The sequence below is a fragment of the Platichthys flesus genome, chromosome 21 (assembly GCF_949316205.1).
Source record: "Platichthys flesus chromosome 21, fPlaFle2.1, whole genome shotgun sequence".
NCBI classification, from domain to species: Eukaryota; Metazoa; Chordata; class Actinopteri; order Pleuronectiformes; family Pleuronectidae; genus Platichthys; species Platichthys flesus.
This window is the reverse complement of record NC_084965.1, coordinates 1,209,328-1,227,130: the sequence shown is the minus strand read 5'-3', so window position 1 is coordinate 1,227,130 and position 17,803 is coordinate 1,209,328. Positions and strand designations below refer to the sequence as shown.

Genomic DNA, 17,803 nt, shown 5'->3' with positions numbered 1-17,803 from the left:
CAGTGGTGGTTCGGGGGGTGGAGCCTCAGTATGGAGGTTCACTCATGACGTCTAAGCCGTTTTTAAAATCATCATGTCATCAGACACTCTGATGCTCACACTAGAGAATTTGGAATGAGCAACCACACACCGGCCGTTTGGAGGAAACAACTTCACAGACTTCAAATCTCACAGAAACTCGATAGATTCTTCCTCAGTTTTTTACGGCGTTGGCAAACATCTTCTCTTAGTGCACAGGATTTCAACTCAGATTTAACTGAGTAGCTGAAGCGTGATATCTTCAAGAAAACTGCATCGATCTAAGGGTTTTATAAGTTCTTAATTGTAGTGGGTGACATTATAACAAACCCCTGTGTGTTTTTAGAACATGCTCCATGTGTCTTTCCCCTTACGCCTCTCTCTCTCTCTCTCTCTCTCCTCACCACCCAGCAAACCTCTGCATTGAGCTATCGACCTGTAGCAGCGAGCATCAAAAGACTGAATCCAACCGATTGGACTCTAGTTCCACCTGGTATCACATGATCTGTGTCTGCTTCCTCACACATTGTGCATTCAGGGTCAAATGATAAAGCTGTGTGGCCTCCACTTACTTTCAGTTTTTTTATCGAGGTCAATATTTTATAATGTTTATCTTAACGTCAGATATGGAAACAGACAGAGGCTTCTGAATTCCTTTAGTCCGTATTTGTGCACATCTTGAAACGCTTATCCAGACGAGACGGAGCAGTCCCACCAGGAACTGTAGGGGGCAGTGCAGCCAATAGTTCATGATCCAGAGGACCCAAGGAAGAATTCTCAATAATGGCGGAACTTTTAAAGGCAGCGTGAATGGGCGCCCACGCAATACTTACGCAATAATAGCTTGCAAACTAACCGCTCTTCCTCTCCTTTGTCACCTGACCACAGGGTTTCTGTTCTTCTGTTGCCCTCGCTCCATCGCAGCTCTGGGAGTCGACCCAACGAGGGGAACACCTGCCTGGTCTGTGGACCTCAGGCCGAGGAGGCCTCGTGTCAGGGTGCAGCTCAACGGTTCGAAGGCACAGAAAGAGGAATGTGGATTCTCTAGCTCCTCTACAGCAGCTGAGTTAGGAAGGGATCACCTCAGAGCAAGTACAGACAGGAGGAGCGAGCACAGATCACTGTCAGTGGTTCTGTGGGAATGAGGGATTCAAACTGACTCGGAGGGAAATGGGGATGTGTTGTTTCAAACTGGGATCCTCCCATCACAATATGAATCTAAGCATTTATAGAGGAGGTAGTTCTGATGAGTGCAGTGTTTTCTCTTTGTATTAAAACCTCCATACACACCAGCTCTTTGTCTGTTTGACCCAATTAACAAGGTCCTGCTCTAAGGGTTACATTTGTGTTGGAGCTGTGTCTGTTTAGACAAATTAAAGTTGATGCTAATTAGAGAACTGAGTGAAAAACTGGAATTTGACTGAATGTGTTGCTTTGTGCTCAGGGAAATAATAAGATTCAAAAAATGTTCCAATGCAATGAGTTCCCTGATTCTGAAGATAGAGTCTCAGAGGTGAGTTTGTTAATTGTTGTCATTTCCTTCAGCCTCTGACACAGTTTGTCTTGTGGAGACAGAGCGTTGTGTTGTTCACCAGACAACTACAGCTCCTCTCTGCTCTTTGTGTGTCTGTGTGTGTGACAAGGTTTGTGTTGAATGAATTTGACTTTAGGGCAAAAATCCACCGACAGTGTCTCCACTTCATTCCACAACTGCACCACTCAGTCTTTTGTGTGTGTGAGAGTTTGTTTTGTTCTGCGGTGGCCTAGAAAAAGCCGCTAAAGCAGCTTGCACTCGTCTCTCACACACACCGCCGTGCAGACGTGTAAAACCACAGGTCAAAGGTCGGCGTGTCACCGGGCAGCGTGAGGCTCGTTCCCGTCTGGCTGATACTGAGGTGGAGCGGGAACACGGCGAGCAGGTACCAGCTTGTCAGAACACACACTCAGTGACTCAGGTTGGAGTCTACACTATCTGCCTACAGAGTGACACACACACACACACACACACACACACACACACACACATGCAGCTATTTCTCCATGCACCCTTTGTGACACCTCATGCAGGAAGTGCACGCACACACAAAGACGTAGGCACTTCCTGAATCGGGCGCCGCAGTAGCTCCGCCTCCAGCTTCTTATCAAGATTCTAAAACTTGTAGGAAGGAAAAAAAAAAAACAGCAACTCCCTGTGAGCTGTTCCTGTCTCAGGCTTCTACCTCAGGGCTGGAGAGGAAGGAATATTGATTATTAATAAAACCTGATCGATGAAGGAAATACTTCATCAATATGTCGATTTCAAGCTGCATCCCTGGATTCTTTGATGTGTGTGATACTTTAATGAGTATTTGAATCACATGTACTTGAAGTACTTCAGCAGTGGCCCCAGATGTGGATGAAGGTCTAATCTAATGTCTCACTCACACACTGCACACAGTCATGTGACCTTGTGATACTTGAAGGTGATTTAATCACATTTGTGTAGAAGCTTTGAGAGACACTCATGTTTCTCATATTCATCTAATTTAATTATCATCGACCTTCTCGTCACACTTTTGCACTTAAGGACATTTTCAACCTAACAATCTATCACTGTCACAGGGTTGTGTTATCCGGGGGGGTGGTAGTTGACATCGACTCTCTGGTACTAACTGGTACCTGTAGTACTACTTCACTCCTACACACAGTGAGGTATAGTGATACTTTAAGATGTATACTGATATCACTTTAGTTGGCTTTTAATGAGCTTTAGAGACACTGCATCAGACAAGTGTGTTTTTAAATGTGTATTTTATCATGGCACCATGTTGTGTGGTGTATTTTACATGTTAGTGTGTGTTATTAGTTAGTGTGTGTGGGTTGTTAGTTACTGTGTGTGTGTGTGTTGTAAGTTTGTGGTGGGGGTAAGTGTTGTGTGTGTGTGTGTCTGTGTTGTAGGTGTGTGTTTGAGTATCTGTGTGTGTTGTAAGTGTGTAGTGGGGTTGTGTGTTGTGTGTGCATGTGTGTGTCTGTATATGTGTGTGTTTGTCTGTGTGTGTTGTAAGTGTGTCTGTTGTAAGTGTGTGTGTGTGTGTTGTAAGTGTGTCTGTTGTAAGTGTGTGTGTGTGTGTTGTAGGTGTGTCTGTTATAAGTGTGTGTTGTAGGTGTTTGTGTCTGTCTGTGTATGTGTGTGTGTGTGTGTGTGTGTGTGTGTGTGTTGTAGGTGTGTGTGTCTGTCTGTATATGTGTGTGTGTGGTCCGGCCGCCCTCACCTCTCCTGCCGTCCCCCCCACAGCCATCTTCTGCCAGGGGTCAGCCAGCTGAGCGAGCGGCATCTTCTCCTCCTTCTACTTCTCCTCCTCTGGACTCCTCTTCTCCTCCTTCCTCTTCTCCTCCTTCCACTTCTCCTCCTCTGGACTCCGGCAGCTCCTCCCTCCGTCACACGGCACTTTCACTACAAACTCTCCTTCTCCTCCTTCTCACAGATGTCTGTCGGAGTCTGGAGGCTGGAACCGAACCAGGAGCTCAACTACCCAGCGACCGACCGAGCCGAGCGGAGCCGAGCCAGCGAACTCTGATTCCGGATCTGCTGTGGCGCTCAGTCCGCCCCTTCCTCCGGAGAGGAGCAGGAGGAGGAGACACACACACACGCACACATGTGCGCGCGCACACACACACGCACACGCGCACGCACTTCCGTTGTTTCCCAATATGGCGGCCGGTGTCGGTTTACCTGTCCGTCAGACTGTCACGTCACGCCTGCGTCACGTCAGGAGGCGGTGCCCTCAGATAATAAACTTTATTCAGAATCTAAATCCACAACTTCACTTTACTTTAACCATCTGGACATTTAGTTATTGATCTGTGTGTGTGTGTGTGTGTGTGTGTCTGTCAAAGAGAAGCAAAACTAACTCAACATATAAAACAACCACAAAGAGACACAATTACCAAATCGAATCTGCAGAGCAACCAGAAGACAAACAACCACAGCAGAAGACAAACAAACAACCACAACAGAAGACAAACAACCAGAAGAGAAATGAAATGGACACAAAATGCTAAAAAGCCAAACATGATCAAAAACAGCTGCAGAATAACCTCAGAGATGAAAATCAACCACTGAGAGAAGAGTACCTCACAATTCAAAACAGAGAAACAATTAACACAAAAGGACGTGAAATGACAAAGCGCTTCAACACAACACTGTTTTATTACTGTTCATAGATTAGAATGATAAGTGGTTCATGTTGGTTCAGACGCTGCTCTGATGAATCCTGTCCGCTGCTGACCTCTAGTGGCTGAAGGAAGAATACGCAACTCAGATGGTTCATTGTTTACTTCTTTAGGCTTTATTGAATATTTCATAGTAATATTGCTTCATAACCTGAATTACATCAATTCTTGTAAATACCTCAGTATTTCAGCTGTACATACAAAAAAAATTCAAAAGCAATTCAATTATACTTTTTATAGCGGCTGATATTAATATGTACACAAATATGAGACATTTCCACTCGTTACTTTCTTAACATATTTATTTCACAGTCTCAGTTCAAAGTCATCCATGGTCAAGTAAAGCTTCACATCTGTTCCGGTCACTTAAACATCGTGAGGAACCAGAAAGAAAATACATTTTCTTCTGCTGCGTTTTAAATCCGTCTCATTCTCCCAAAAAAAGTGTAACATAAATATCTGGCACCAAGTGCTTTTCATTACATGAAGGAAAGACACTCGTAAAACTCATGTCCTGGAAACAGAAAATAAAATGTAGTGCATATAAGAGGAATAAATACAGGCTGATAGTGCTCAACAATAATTTAAATTTTCCTAAAACTCACTCAACTCAATAAATATATCTTTAACCTCATGGCTCTCTGTCCTGTGCGGTTTTCAAAAAAACAATGACTTTAAAAAGGAAAAAGACAGACGAGTATTAGATTTGTTTCTGATACACACGGTATTTACATATAGAATATGTAACACATCACATTGACAAAACTAAAGTTCAAAACATAAAGTGTAACTTCTGTGCGTATACTAGCCCCTGCAGTATTTAACATCTGTGTAGTCATCTTTACAAGTACACACAGTGCACTAAGAACATCTTTCAAATCTTAAATATTTCTATGTAAAACTCAAAAATAAATAACACTGAGGTTTGAGGTGCCGTTAAGGTGCGGAATGCTGAGATCTACGGTGGAGGGCGGGGGGGCTGGATGCTCTCTGCAGTGCCTCGTTTAGCACTGGGAGGAGGTTCTACCCCTGAAGGTCAGAAGTTCAGACTGTTTGTGGGTGTGTGTGGAGGGGGGGGGGGGGTCTAGCTGATGGACTTGAGTTTGGACCAGGGGCTTGTCCCGCGGACCTCCAGGGGGGGGCTGTTGTGGAAGATGTGGTTGCAGAGCTCCTCCAGTGGCGGCTCTGGGTCTGACGTGGCGAACAGAGCGGCGTCCTCGACCTCCTTCCGGATCTCAAGGTCAATTTCCTGACAACAGAGAGAAATTCAGTATCAACTCTACAACTCAGAGAGAAGTGTACAGGTACTTTGAGGAGAGGTTACTGTGGTTAAGGAAAGATTTCTATTTTGATTAAATGTCAGAGTGAGAATCTGACTTATTTAAACATCTTTGACCTGAGCCAGTGTCTGATAAATAACCAGCACAGCTTCATGAGTCAGTTGATATTTTACTTCGAGAGCAGATAGTTAACTGAAGATATTTCCTTAAACAATTTTCGGATATTTTCATTTTCCACATAAATGAACACTCTATAGAAATATAGTCACCTTGAACTCCTCAGCAGACGCCATGTTGTTGGTGAGCATGCGCTCCTTCAGCATGGAGATGGGGTCGCTCTTACTGCGGACCTCCTGGATCTCGTCTCGGCTGCGGTAGCTGCACAAAGCCACAGGACAGTTAGAACAAAGGAACCAGCTCCAGTTTATCACCGACAGGAACCAGTAAAAATGACTGGAGGGAAATTAATGTCTCATCTCTAGACCTGAAGTCGAACCAGAGGCTGAAATTAAACTCAAGAAAGAAATGTTTCCAGAGCAAAGAAATAAGAGAATTAAACTGTTTAGGAGCGACAGGTCAACGTGTCAGAGGTAACGCACCTGACCCCAGGGTCACTCATGCTGTGTCCATGATAACGGTAGGTCTGCAGCTCCATGATGATTGGACCCTGAAACACACAACAGGACATTTCTGAAGACTTCATCCTTTAACTGTCAAAGTAGAGAGGATCTGTCCAGAGCTAGAAAGATGAGGGATGACTGAAGCCCAGGTTTATCATCACTAATCAACACACCTTTCCAGACCTGCAGTGATCTGCAGCGAACTTGGTGGCCTCTCTGACGCACAGCACATCCATCCCGTCCACCTACAAGAAGAAAAGAAAAAACATTACAAGACATCAGGGAAGAAACTGAAGTTTCCACGAAGCTTCATAATAAATGAGCAGCCAAATTGGTTTGTGTGCAGTATCATACATGAGCATCAAGCAGCTGGGTGCATGCTCACACCTGCTACTGCCAGGCTGGCGGTCCGCCTCCTGTTGTAGTCTAGGTCCAGACAGGCCAGCTGCAGCAGACGACAGACACGCTGCAGCTACCGCCCCAGGACCCCCCCCCGCCCCCTCCGGTCAGCCGGTGTCAAAGAACGACAGTGAGCCTTCAGTCTCACTTCAGAGCTGCCTAAATAAAATCAAAACATCGAAGCTGCTTCTCCTGCAGCTTCATACGTGTGGTGTTTGAGTCTCACTCTGATTCCTGGTATGAAGTCTCCTCTCTTGTAGTAGTCGGTGCTGGCTGCAGCTCTCTCCACCGACGTGCCCATGCCGTACTTGTTGTTCTCGCAGACAAAGATACACGGCAGCTTCCACAAGGAGGCCATGTTGAACGTCTCGAAGATCTGACCCTGATTGAACCAGAGGAGGGAGCAGGGATTCAGCAGCGCGTCCATAATACTAAAAAGGTTACGTGAGTTATAACATTGAAATTAATCTTTAACTTTATCTCTAAATAGAAAGTTAGAGTCGTCTCCCTGAATAATTAATACATTTATGCATTTATGTTGTTCAATATGAAACTTATTTTACAGAGTAAACTTTGAAAAATATATATACACAAACTACAATTCAAAGCCCTAGCTCACAAATAAATCTTTAGAATGTTTAGATGTTCCTTCAATCCTAAAATATAAAAATAGTTGTGGTATTTGAAAGTTAGGCCTCTGCTCATCCTACCTGATTGGCTGCTCCATCTCCGTAGAGCGTCACACAGACCTGCTTGTTGCCTTGGTACTGACAGGCCAGAGCGATGCCGGCTCCCAGAGGAACCTGATGACATCACAGCAGAGTCAGAGGAATGATGATGTCAGAGCAGGCGCCACAAAACCAGGAGAGCATCAGACAATCTGCCACTAGCTGCGTGTCTGTGCATGCAGTGTGTGTTATGTTGTGTTACCTGAGCTCCCACGATGCCGTTGCCTCCGTAGAAATGTGGAGCGTACATGTGCATTGACCCGCCTTTGCCTTTGGCCACGCCCCCTTGACGACCTGAGGAGAAACGAAGACATGTGACGTGTAGATCTGCTTCAGGCTTTTGATCAACCCACTCAACTTCAGATGAATTCACGAAGCACTTCCTCACCTGTGAGCTCGGCCAGGATCTCCTTGACGGCCACACCGCGGGTGTACGTGTACCCGTGGGCGCGGTAAGCTGTGATCAGGTGATCAGAGGGCGTGACGGCCGCCTCGATGCCAACAGCACACGCTTCCTGAGAGAGGAAACAGACTATTTATATCATGATCAAACATGTTTTTCTTGTTTGCGTCTCTTATGTTTTCCCCAGAGATTCTTTTCTGGTGAAAGTCTAAGTAACCATTTGAATCCCGTGTCAAACTTCACAAGAGCATTTCTCTGTTCAGCAGTTCTCTCGCAGATTTAATTAAAAGTGAACAGAGAAGTTACATCGAAGCTCAAAGGACGACCGAGTGTGATCTGTGTTCTTACCTGTCCATCGTACAGGTGACAGAAGCCTCTGATGATCTTCTGCTTGTACAGCTGGTCGGCTTTGAGCTCCATGCGTCTCACAGTCTGCATGGTGCGGTAATAGTGCAGCCCCTGATCCCGGGTCAGCTCCGCCTCCACCGGGGGCCCCTCCTCCAGGCGGTGCAGGTCGCATTTCTACTCAAGACGAAGGAAAAACATCTTTAGCAGCTTCTTCAAAATGTGTAGAAAACTTAAAGATGCTGATGTTTTGTTTCACTGCACCTTGATGTCAAAGGTCGCCTGAGTGGTCAAGTCAGCGAAGGAGCGTGAGACCACAACTCTGGCCCCCTGGTGGACAAGAGGACACAAAACATTAAATCAAGTACACAAATACATCACTGCAGCATTACAAAGTTAAATAAAAGGACACAAGTCTTCCACACTGACAGACAGAGCCTCTTCACAGCAGCTGAAGGGTTAGAGGGTGTAGAGAGGCAGAGGATCGGGGGGGGGGGGGGGGGGTCCAGTGGTTTACAATGGACAAGAACTCAACTCCAACTGTGAAGGTCAGTAACAGGAAGCTGTGGTTTTTAATCTCATTTAATCCTCCAATACTGGGTTTAATGGTAAAAATATATTTATAGAGCGAGACTGTTTAATTCACATTCCGTCTGAGAAAAGTCCAACTTGCGAGTAAACACATCTTAACAAAAATATAGATCTGTAGTGCGAGATTGTTGTTCATGAAAACAAGTGTGAGTTGCGTCAGAGTTCTTCAGTTAATCTGTGATACCTGATAAACGACATCTTCATTTAGTTAATTCATACACTCCAGGAGGAAAAGAAAAAGGGATTAAGACCGAATCCCAGAGAGATGAGAGAACAGTCAATAGTCTAATATTAAAAGAGGTTATTTTCCTTTAAGTCAGAATTTATTTCCCAGCCCTGTTAGTGATCAGGCAGACAGAGGGGATGCTGGTCGTGCTCTTACTGGTGCGTCTAGCTGGTCGCTCTGGGGGCTAACTAACTCTTCCACAGGCGCTCTAGTACTGACTGGTGGTGGCTCGGGGGGCTGCCACCGGGTCTTTGCCAAGTCGGGCGACGACGGCGAGGTTACACTGACGTACTCTGACAGGTCAATCAGCAACTGGGGAACACAGGAGCCAATCAGAGCAGAGCCAGAGGAGCTGGACAGAGTGAAGGAGACGTGGAGACGTGGACAGGGGAAACAGAAACAGCAGCTACATGGAGGAGGACACATGGGAACACACGGCCCCACAGTGTCTACGCCTCAGCTCACACTCCAGGAGCAACACAACATCTTAACATTTAACAGTCACAATTTTTAGATTGATATCAAAAAAATAAACAGATATATAGATGAGGAAATTAACATCTGCATCCATACATATATATTCAGAACTTCATATTTGTTACATGTTCAGAGAGGGAATGAAAGAGGAAACAGCCTTCCTGTTCAAAGCAACTGAACCATCCAACTCATTTAAGCTTAATTAAAGAATTGCTTGGTGTTGCTTGAAATGAAATCCAAAGACTAAAAACTCTGACCTGCTCCAAACTATAAGAGATGGACAGGTTGCATCGTGGGTAAGAGGAAACTCTTCATAAGATATAATGTCATTCAGAGTGAAGTCTTTTGTCCAGTCTAGAGAAGATCCCTGGGAAACAACAGAACAGGAAGGAAATGTAGGATGAGGCCGACAGACAAACATCAGCTGCTTACCTCCGACACTGTCTGAGCTCCCTAGGGTTCAGAGGGGAGAGGGAGGGGGAGGGGGGAGAGAAGCAAGAAATAAATAGGGATTGTTGTGAGTGTGTGTAATGTGTGCAAGAGTGAAGACACAGGGAGAGGAAGCAGGAAGGAAGGAGCGACAACTCAACACAAAGCTTAACAACAACAGAGTCTCCACAGGCTCGAGGAAATAGAGCTACACAATCTATGAAATGTGTCGATAACTGAATGAAGATGAGAACACACGAGTTTTGTAATGATGTGAACTCGTGTGTGATGGATGTTTCCGTTGCCTGTGGAGAAACTGATGTCAGACCCGTGCTGCTGCCACTGCTCCAGCTTCTTCCATTCACCTACACGTTCAGCAAAGAAGATACAGATTCACAATATCTGCTAATAATCCACTTTCATCTGTGGCTCCAGGTTGTGCCTTCGTCTCACTGATCATGCGAACACATGCAGCATTAAGAAGCATTATGCACTTTTAAATTAAGCTTCCAGTTATTATTCTGCTCTATTAGAAGAAAAGCACTGCTGCAAAACAGAGAAATAACAAGTTGTCTGTTTGATAACTTGAAGTGATGTAACAAGTAGAAACAAACTTTAACCTCGTGAGTAAAGTCAATGTATTGATTCCTGGTTGAATTTAAAAGCAGATATCGATCAGTATTTATGTATTTTCCTGCGTGAGGAGGCCAAACCACCACAGACACAACCACAGACACACAAACACGTGCTTGATTTCAGGCATGTCCGCCTCCACATATAACCCGGGTCATTCCCAGCCTTTGACCCGCTTAGTAACATGCGAAACCAAACGTTTAACAAGCGATAAAGCAGCGAGGCACATGCTAATGGTACGTGTTAGCCAGGTTAGCCGCTCGCAAGGTCAGCGCGAGGCCCAACGAGGCTAACTGTGGGTTAGCACGGCTCGGCTCGGATCCGGCCTCCAGCTCGACGCTCACCCGGGCCCACTCACCACATTCCTGCCCGTGATGCGACAAAGAGCGTTGGCGATGATGGTCATCATGGTTTTCATGCTACTGGGAGGAGACGGAGGATTAATTAGCGGCTGCTGCGAGCTGCTAGATACCCTGTTACTGTCCGTCCGGGAAATGAGTCCGGGGAGCACCGGGCTCAGCACAGCATTGGTTCCGCCTAGATTTTATAGTGCTCCTGGAGCTGCACCGCGAATTTATCAAAACCACAAATTAAAATGTATTTAATATTAAAGAAAATCTGCTTTACATAATTTAAAATATAATCTGATCAAGGCCCAGAGTGAAGTACTGATGAGTAATGTAGATAAAATCTGAGCGCATGCTGATCTAATCTATTTAAGTATGATAACAAAAACAGTCTTAGTTTATTACACTATTGCTTTCCCTATATCTCTATATTTTATCCATATATGTATTTCCACATAATTTTTCGTTTAATTTCTTGCACTCATTTATTTCTGTTCATTTATATATTTTTCAATTTACTAAAATAACTATAGCCTGATGTATTAAAATATTCTTTACTCTCAAAATCTATTGCCAGACTCAATTCATTTGTGATTTTATTCCTTCATTTCTTTATGTTTTTCATGAATTTACACCGTTATTAATATTTACTCCCACGTTAATTGTATTAATAGATACAAAATGTAAATTAATAAGCTATACACATTTTATTTACATATTTATATCAATTTTTTTTACCTTATATATGTGTTTGAAAATGTATTTAATTCCAAATATCAACCTGATTTGATGATAATGATGGATCAGTGCTGGTAGAATGTGATGAAAACCAAACACACAACAACAAAGTCAGGATAAATAAAAATGTATTTATTGTATTTGTAAGGCAAAGAATATATGATGCCAACATTCCTCTCGCAGCAATCTGACACATTCATGATCAAGCTCCTCGTTCCATATTTAAAAAAAAGCAGAGTAAAGGAGTGTGATACAGTCAGCCACAGTGGAATATAAAATATAACATATTGTGATATAAATCCATGCACATAGTGAATATATGAGGTTACAACAAGGTCAGTTCTCCAGTCCTGCTGAGACGCTGTAAACTCTGACTGGTCATGAAACACAACACTTGTGGTTTTCTGATGCTGCTTACAACTGTGACACACACAATTTAGAGAAATCATTGAAAACACTTCTGTGCTCCAAACAATCAGAACTGTAAAAGCATCAGAACAAAGAATGTAACATGAATCAGATACAGTGACCGTCTGGGTTGTGGAAAATAAATGAGCTAGTTGTGACATAAAGTATGACGGAAGTAGATGGAATTATCTGCATACACACACACACACTCTTACACACACAGACACACACTCTCGTACACACTCGCTTGTCAGACGCTGAAAGGCTTTGGCAGGAAGTGAGCGTGATCCCTCAGCCCTCCACTGTTTGGTTTAAGTGTCTCTTTCCGTCCAGGTACAACATCGACTCTGTCAAACAGGAACCAAACATCAGCATCAAAATCTGCTTCTCATGAAAAATGGATCAGAAACAACTGTGTGTGTCTGTGTGTGTGTGTGTGTTTACCTCCATATGTCTTGGGGATGATGCTGGGGACGTCCCGGTCGGACACAAAGGTGAAGTGGAAGACGTTGGTGGTGTTGTGCTGGCGGGTGAGCGGGTCGAACACCTCGCTGTGAACTCTGACCTGGATGTACTTCCCCTGTGTGTAACACACCTGAAACACACAAAGCCACTGGTGTTAACAATTACTGCCTGACGGAAACCTACACACACACACAGACACACACAGACACACACTCTCTCCAACCTGTGATGAGAGCAGCAGCAAAGAGCCGATATCCACAGGTTTCTGGAACAGGATATCATCAACAGCCACCAGGCGGGGGCGACAGCCTCTGCCGCACAGCAGGAGAGATGATGTCACTTGGTTTGTCACTTAGCACCAAACAAAGATCCTATGATCATCTTTTCTAATCATCAAGAATGATTATCGTCCTCTCACCCGTAGGAGCTGGCGTTGGCCCAACCCAACTCGTACGCTTTTCTCATCAGGAAACCCCCGAATATCCTGTTGAAGATGTTCCTCTCCTGCTCAAATCGAAACACACACACAAGACAACAGACCTAAGATCAGGCCTTTTCGTTTTAAAGATGAGGGGGGGTTGAAGATGAAGAGAAGTAGCCCTGGAGAAAACCTTTGAGACTTGTGTGTGATAGATCTTGATTCTCGCTCATGATAGATTCACATTTTAAATGTAACACAAGTATAGAAACATCAAGCCTCACACGTCCTCTCTGTCCTTGCTCTCCAGATGTTCCTTCCTCTCACCTGAGGGTGGCAGATCTCCAGTCCTTTCAGTTTGGCGTCTTCCATCCACACCGAGTTCGGAGGCAGAACTCTGCTGCTGAAGCTGACCGTCCTGCAGGAGAAGACACACACAAAAACTACATATAAAGTATGATTACACATTTTACTAGTTTCTAAATACCCTTGTCTAGGTCATGGCTCTTCAGAAGGAATCTAAAGGGCTTGTTGTGGAGCGTATGTTTAAAGTCATTGTATCTCAGCCCTACTGAGTGTCCAGGGTGTTGAGGAACAGACTGTGCACGATCTTCCTCTCCTCATCTGTGGGAGCAACCTTCAGCAACGATGCTGTGCTCAGCTCCACTCGACGGGACTTATTAGCTGGAAGCAAAAACAATTCAGAGAAGAGAAGGACAGAAGAGTTCATTATCATTTTCACTGAGGTAATAAAATCAGGCCGTACCTTCTCCTTCCTGGAAAATCATGTCCTCCTCTGATCCCGCAGGCTTCAGTGGATTTACAAACGCTGCCCTGAAATTCAGCAGAGAGAACGGGAGTCGAGGGAGGAACGAGTCTCGAGGTGGAGATGTTTCTGAGAAGGTCAGTGGACGATGAGTTTCATCCTGTGGTTCTTACCTCTTGTTCTCTGGGTCCCGAGCCACCATGACAAACGTGGCGTCCAGAACCGGCGAATAAGCTCCATCACGGTACTGGAGGAAGAGACAAAGTCACTGTAAGAGACCTATTCTTATTCCTCTGTACGTCTGTGGTGCAGGCAGGTTGAAGGTGTCCACCTGTGACATGTGCATCTTGGCTTCAATAGACGTCTTTCCCACCCAGGTCACATGACCAGTGAACTTGATGTCGCAGTCAGGATAGATGACGTGCTGCCTCATGTCTGACCAACGGAGAGAAAATACATTAATGTGCCTCTAACATGGAACCACAGAGACAACTTTGACTTTTAAAATGACCAGATCCCAGAAATATTTATCTCACAAATATTGAATATGTTTTTTAGTATTATCTGAGGACCAGGAGGTTATGGATTGAAGTAAATTCTGAAGTCTTGAGCTAAATCAATAAATTGATCAACCGAAGATGAAACTCACTTCTTGAGATTAATTGCTTTGGTCGTTCTTTAAGGAAACATGACAGAAAGGTTCCAGTGTCTCAGTCAGAGCGTTCACTGGTTTTCTTTCTTTTATATTAAACTGAATATCTGTGGGTTTGGGTGTTGGTCTTCTCTTTGTCTTTCTTTCCGCTATATTCTGACATTTTATAAACTTTCCTGGCAGATTAATAAAGACGACTGAGAGCCAAACTAACAACCAGGATCAAACTGAGAAACACTTTTACCTATTTTGTCCACCAGAGCTGTGACGATAGACAGAGGAGTCCTCTTCAGTGCCGGGTTGTGGGTGTGGGAGTAAGATATGAGGACTGAGGAGGGAAACAGGAAAGACAATGTTCTGGCGTCTGATTGAGTTACATATAATGGTATTGTAATATATAATATAATAGTATTTTTGATAAGACACCTGCTAAACTGTCCAAGTCCTCCAGGATTCTACCAAACCTGAGAGAAAACAGACGATGATTTAGAGACGGGGAAAATTCTGTCATGGCTTTTTGTAAGTGGAGATAAGAGGGCCGAGTAAGTGTGCGTGTGTGCATGTTTTTCATGTGTGTGTTTGTGTGCACACCTGACAGTGTTGTGGAAGGTCAGGTATTTCTCTCGGAGCTGTGGCTCAGAGCCCAGAGGCAGGTGAACCTCCAGGTAGCTGTCCTTCATGGTCTTTGCTGGAAGGTCCTGCTGAGACTTTGCCAACATGGACGACAGCGACACTCGCTCCGTCATGGCGTGCTGGTGGTCACTGTGGAGGTGATTAGAAACCACATCTCCTTTTATATAAAAACATTAAGGATTCACTCCCTGGTAAATATCGACTTGATCGTAAAAGTTCATGTGTTGTGGTAAATGAAAGGTTTAGAAAAACTGAAATAATTACTAAACTAAACTAAACTAAACTAAACTAAACTAAACTAAACTAAACTAAACTAAACTAAACTAAAGTAAAAATCTGAAAACATGGATCTGCTTCAGTACCTCCAGTTGGTGGAAGCTCCCACGATTTCTCTCAGCCTGTTTCGCACTGAAACACAGAAGAATCAGTCAGAACTTGTGCGTCTGGGGATTTTCTGTGTTACATTGTGAGACAATATACAACAACACAAAGACGAGAGATGGTCAGATGCAGAAAAATGTCTTGTTGGAACCAGCTGCAACAAAACACTGAAACTCAGCGGCACAGAGGAAGAAAACAGACGTCACCAACTGAGGCTGAAGGAGAGAGGAGCTCGACTGTGGAGCAGAGAGAGGTCGCTAGTCCCAGAGTCAGACCTGGTGCTCATGGAAAAGCTGCTCTACCAGAAACAAGGTGGGAGGCAGGTGTAAGAAAATGGAGAAACATGCAAAGGTACTGATGAGGTAATAAAGTGTCACAGCCAGTGACATCACAGCAGGTGAAGCTTAAAGTAAACGTGGGGCAGCGAGGCAGAAGGTCTCGAGAACCACTCGTCCACAACACTTCACAGTCAACTCTGCAAGTGTGAGGTTAACTGGAGGAGTGACTTTCAAGAAACTCAAAGGACAGACGGATGGACAGAAAGACAGAAAGACAGAAAGACATTCCTCAATAAATTAGTAGGATTAGAAGCAGATTGACAGGTGGTTAAGATTTGTCTGAGTTTACCAACACACCGTTCGACACGTGTAAAAGTGGATTTCCTGCGGAGAAACAAACAGGATTAAATAACATGTGGGGTGAAAGGTCAGGGGAACAAGGAGAGAGACCGATTTGGGATCATTCACACAGACGTCACCATTTTACTACGTTTTGCAGAGATCACACAGGAAACCAGTGTTGGTTGAACCGCATTTTACACTTTACATTTATAGACATAAAACCATGATCAGGTCTGAGTTGGGACCAACATCCTGCATGAAGCCTGAGTGAAACTGTGCCGTCGATCAGGAACTACACAACTACAAGGAACACAGGACACACAAATGCTGCGCAAAATTAAAAAGCAAATTAAAATATGTAACTTCATCGCTGACACTCAGATGTTTGATGTGAAAACAACATGTTGAACAAGGAGAAACATCAGAAATAACAACAAATAGTCATGTATTCTGTATGTAAACCGTTATAATACATATGATCAGTCATCTCAAACAGACTGAGGTCTTACCCTCAGCCATGTCCGGCGCTCGGCCCCCCTGCGACACCCCCCCGGTGCAGAGAGACCTGCTCGTCAAGGAGGCCGCCGAGCGGAGCAGCAGGAACCTGAGGACACACAAACCAGAAACCGTTGACCATCATCATCATCATCATCATCATCATCACAGGAAGACAATCATACATGAGGGGGGTCATTTAATGCTCAACTGTCAATGTTACATATATGATCAAATGCACATGTGGACTAGATCTTTAAAAACCCATACTGCAGATCCTCTCCTCTTTACAGAGAACAAACTAAACCCAGGATGACCTCAAAGATCAAGAGGTCCAGATCCCCCCCCCCCCTAATCTTCCTCTTCTAAATATAACTGTTGAATCTGATCTGTCCACAGTGAACAGCTGAGCCGACCGACACTCATTTAACAACACAAACACATTCCTTCTTTAACGACACAAACTAGACTCAAGTCGCTCCATCCTTCATTTCTCATTTATTGTATTGTACTTGTATCTCATGGTTGTACTTGTATCTCATGGTTGTACTTGTATCACATGGTTGTACTTGTATCAACCGTTTTAATTGTATCACATGGTTGTACTTGTATCACATGGTTGTACTTGTATTACTGGTGAGACAGTATACTATACATGCTGGATCTTGATTGTGACAGAGGACACACCCTCTGTGTAAACAGCCCCCACCCCCCCGGTTGCGACCTGGCTATTCCCAGGTGTGGCTGTTCTCTTCATCTCCTGATATTAAAGGTAACTTAAAGGTAACTGAATGATAAGTGACGGCAGAGCGCCGGAGGGAACATCTGTCAAGAGAGGTCCATGAGCAGGTTTAGCATCGTTAGCTGCTCTGTGGCTATGCTAGCAGTTAGCCGGGCTTTCCACTGACCTGGGGGAGAACATGTTGAGTCGGCGGTGACACAGAAGCAGCTTCCGGTGTCCGGAGGAAGAAGAAGACGTCAGAAACAAAGATGAGAACCACAGGAAGTCTCTGGGAACCAGGAGTCGGAGCCACGACCTGATTATTCAGAGTCTGAGGAGTCAACACTTCCGCCTTGTGTCCAGGCCCCGCCCACTACTAGATGACCTCACACCATACAGTCTATGCGTCACCGTTTCAGGGACGTTGATTCCCTGAGTTCAGTCTATCAGGCGTCATCTTCTTCCCTGAGTTCAGTCTGACTCAAACAGAAACTGTGAGAACATCCTCTGAGCTGCACAGAGCAAAGCTATAGTAACGATCTGTGCTGCCCAGCTATTTCCATCTGTGTGTAAACCTACTGGCAATAAACCTGCTGGTGATTGTGTCGTCAGCAGTAAAGTCAGCCCTGAAATAAATACGTTTAAAAAACCTAAAAGTGAAAATGGAGGCTCGGACCCTGACAGCAGCACCAGTCTGACCAGCAGCCAGTTGGCTTGTTTCTACTCTCATTCAGTCATTCAGTGTGTTTATTGTTGTGCACGACACCCATTGGCTTTAAAGGTAGTACCTTGCTGAGA

General features: G+C 44.5%; 3 protein-coding genes across 8 annotated transcripts in view; all 3 read right to left on the bottom strand.

Annotated features, from left to right (window-relative positions):
- The window catches only part of rps6ka3b (ribosomal protein S6 kinase, polypeptide 3b), a 31,396-nt gene extending 27,793 nt beyond the window's left edge, over positions 1 to 3,603 (bottom strand). For both annotated transcript variants that reach the window (XM_062379275.1, XM_062379276.1), the window contains exon 1: positions 3,270 to 3,603. In XM_062379275.1, the coding sequence (XP_062235259.1) occupies positions 3,270 to 3,332 (63 nt within the window). In that variant the 5' untranslated portion in view covers positions 3,333 to 3,603. The remainder of the gene's footprint in view (positions 1 to 3,269) is intronic.
- Positions 3,604 to 4,514: 911 nt separating this feature from the next.
- On the bottom strand, positions 4,515 to 10,873 carry LOC133932547 (pyruvate dehydrogenase E1 component subunit alpha, mitochondrial-like). 4 transcript variants are annotated; one of them, XM_062379271.1, is made up of 13 exons: positions 10,720 to 10,873; positions 9,732 to 9,752; positions 8,979 to 9,134; positions 8,270 to 8,335; positions 8,009 to 8,182; positions 7,646 to 7,772; positions 7,460 to 7,551; positions 7,240 to 7,332; positions 6,756 to 6,911; positions 6,304 to 6,375; positions 6,110 to 6,177; positions 5,780 to 5,888; positions 4,515 to 5,479 (listed from the first exon to the last, which is right to left on the bottom strand). In XM_062379271.1, the coding sequence occupies exons 1-13, from the start codon at positions 10,777 to 10,779 to the stop codon at positions 5,315 to 5,317; spliced, it is 1,359 nt and encodes a 452-aa protein (XP_062235255.1). In that variant the 5' UTR covers positions 10,780 to 10,873; the 3' UTR covers positions 4,515 to 5,314. The 4 variants fall into 4 exon arrangements, with proteins under 4 accessions (XP_062235255.1, XP_062235257.1, XP_062235256.1 ...); XM_062379273.1 differs by lacking the exon at positions 8,979 to 9,134; XM_062379272.1 differs by lacking the exon at positions 9,732 to 9,752.
- Positions 10,874 to 11,557: 684 nt separating this feature from the next.
- On the bottom strand, positions 11,558 to 17,380 carry acot9.1 (acyl-CoA thioesterase 9, tandem duplicate 1). Of its 2 annotated transcripts, XM_062379269.1 has the most exons (16): positions 17,193 to 17,380; positions 16,299 to 16,393; positions 15,805 to 15,831; positions 15,151 to 15,196; positions 14,747 to 14,917; positions 14,582 to 14,619; positions 14,400 to 14,483; positions 13,835 to 13,938; positions 13,677 to 13,750; positions 13,504 to 13,571; positions 13,310 to 13,421; positions 13,065 to 13,155; positions 12,738 to 12,823; positions 12,543 to 12,630; positions 12,299 to 12,449; positions 11,558 to 12,201 (listed from the first exon to the last, which is right to left on the bottom strand). In XM_062379269.1, exons 1-16 carry the CDS (start codon positions 17,204 to 17,206, stop codon positions 12,146 to 12,148), a joined length of 1,305 nt encoding a protein of 434 aa, XP_062235253.1. In that variant the 5' UTR covers positions 17,207 to 17,380; the 3' UTR covers positions 11,558 to 12,145. The 2 variants fall into 2 exon arrangements, with proteins under 2 accessions (XP_062235253.1, XP_062235254.1); XM_062379270.1 differs by lacking the exon at positions 15,805 to 15,831.
- Between the last annotated feature and the right edge of the window lie 423 nt (positions 17,381 to 17,803).

What these genes read in the sequence shown, in the direction of transcription:
- LOC133932547 (XM_062379271.1), bottom strand. Translation starts at nt 10,779, where the DNA reads ATGAAAACCATGATGACCATCATCGCCAACGCTCTTTGTCGCATCACG. An exon ending in GAGATGGAGCAGCCAATCAG is followed by an intron (nt 6,912 to 7,239) that starts GTAGGATGAGCA and finishes TGGTTCAATCAG; the next exon opens with GGTCAGATCTTCGAGACGTT. An exon ending in ATCACTGCAGGTCTGGAAAG is followed by an intron (nt 6,178 to 6,303) that starts GTGTGTTGATTA and finishes TGTGTGTTTCAG; the next exon opens with GGTCCAATCATCATGGAGCT.
- acot9.1 (XM_062379269.1), bottom strand. An exon ending in GGAGCTTCCACCAACTGGAG is followed by an intron (nt 14,918 to 15,150) that starts GTACTGAAGCAG and finishes TCACCTCCACAG; the next exon opens with TGACCACCAGCACGCCATGA. An exon ending in CGGGACCCAGAGAACAAGAG is followed by an intron (nt 13,572 to 13,676) that starts GTAAGAACCACA and finishes GCTGAATTTCAG; the next exon opens with GGCAGCGTTTGTAAATCCAC.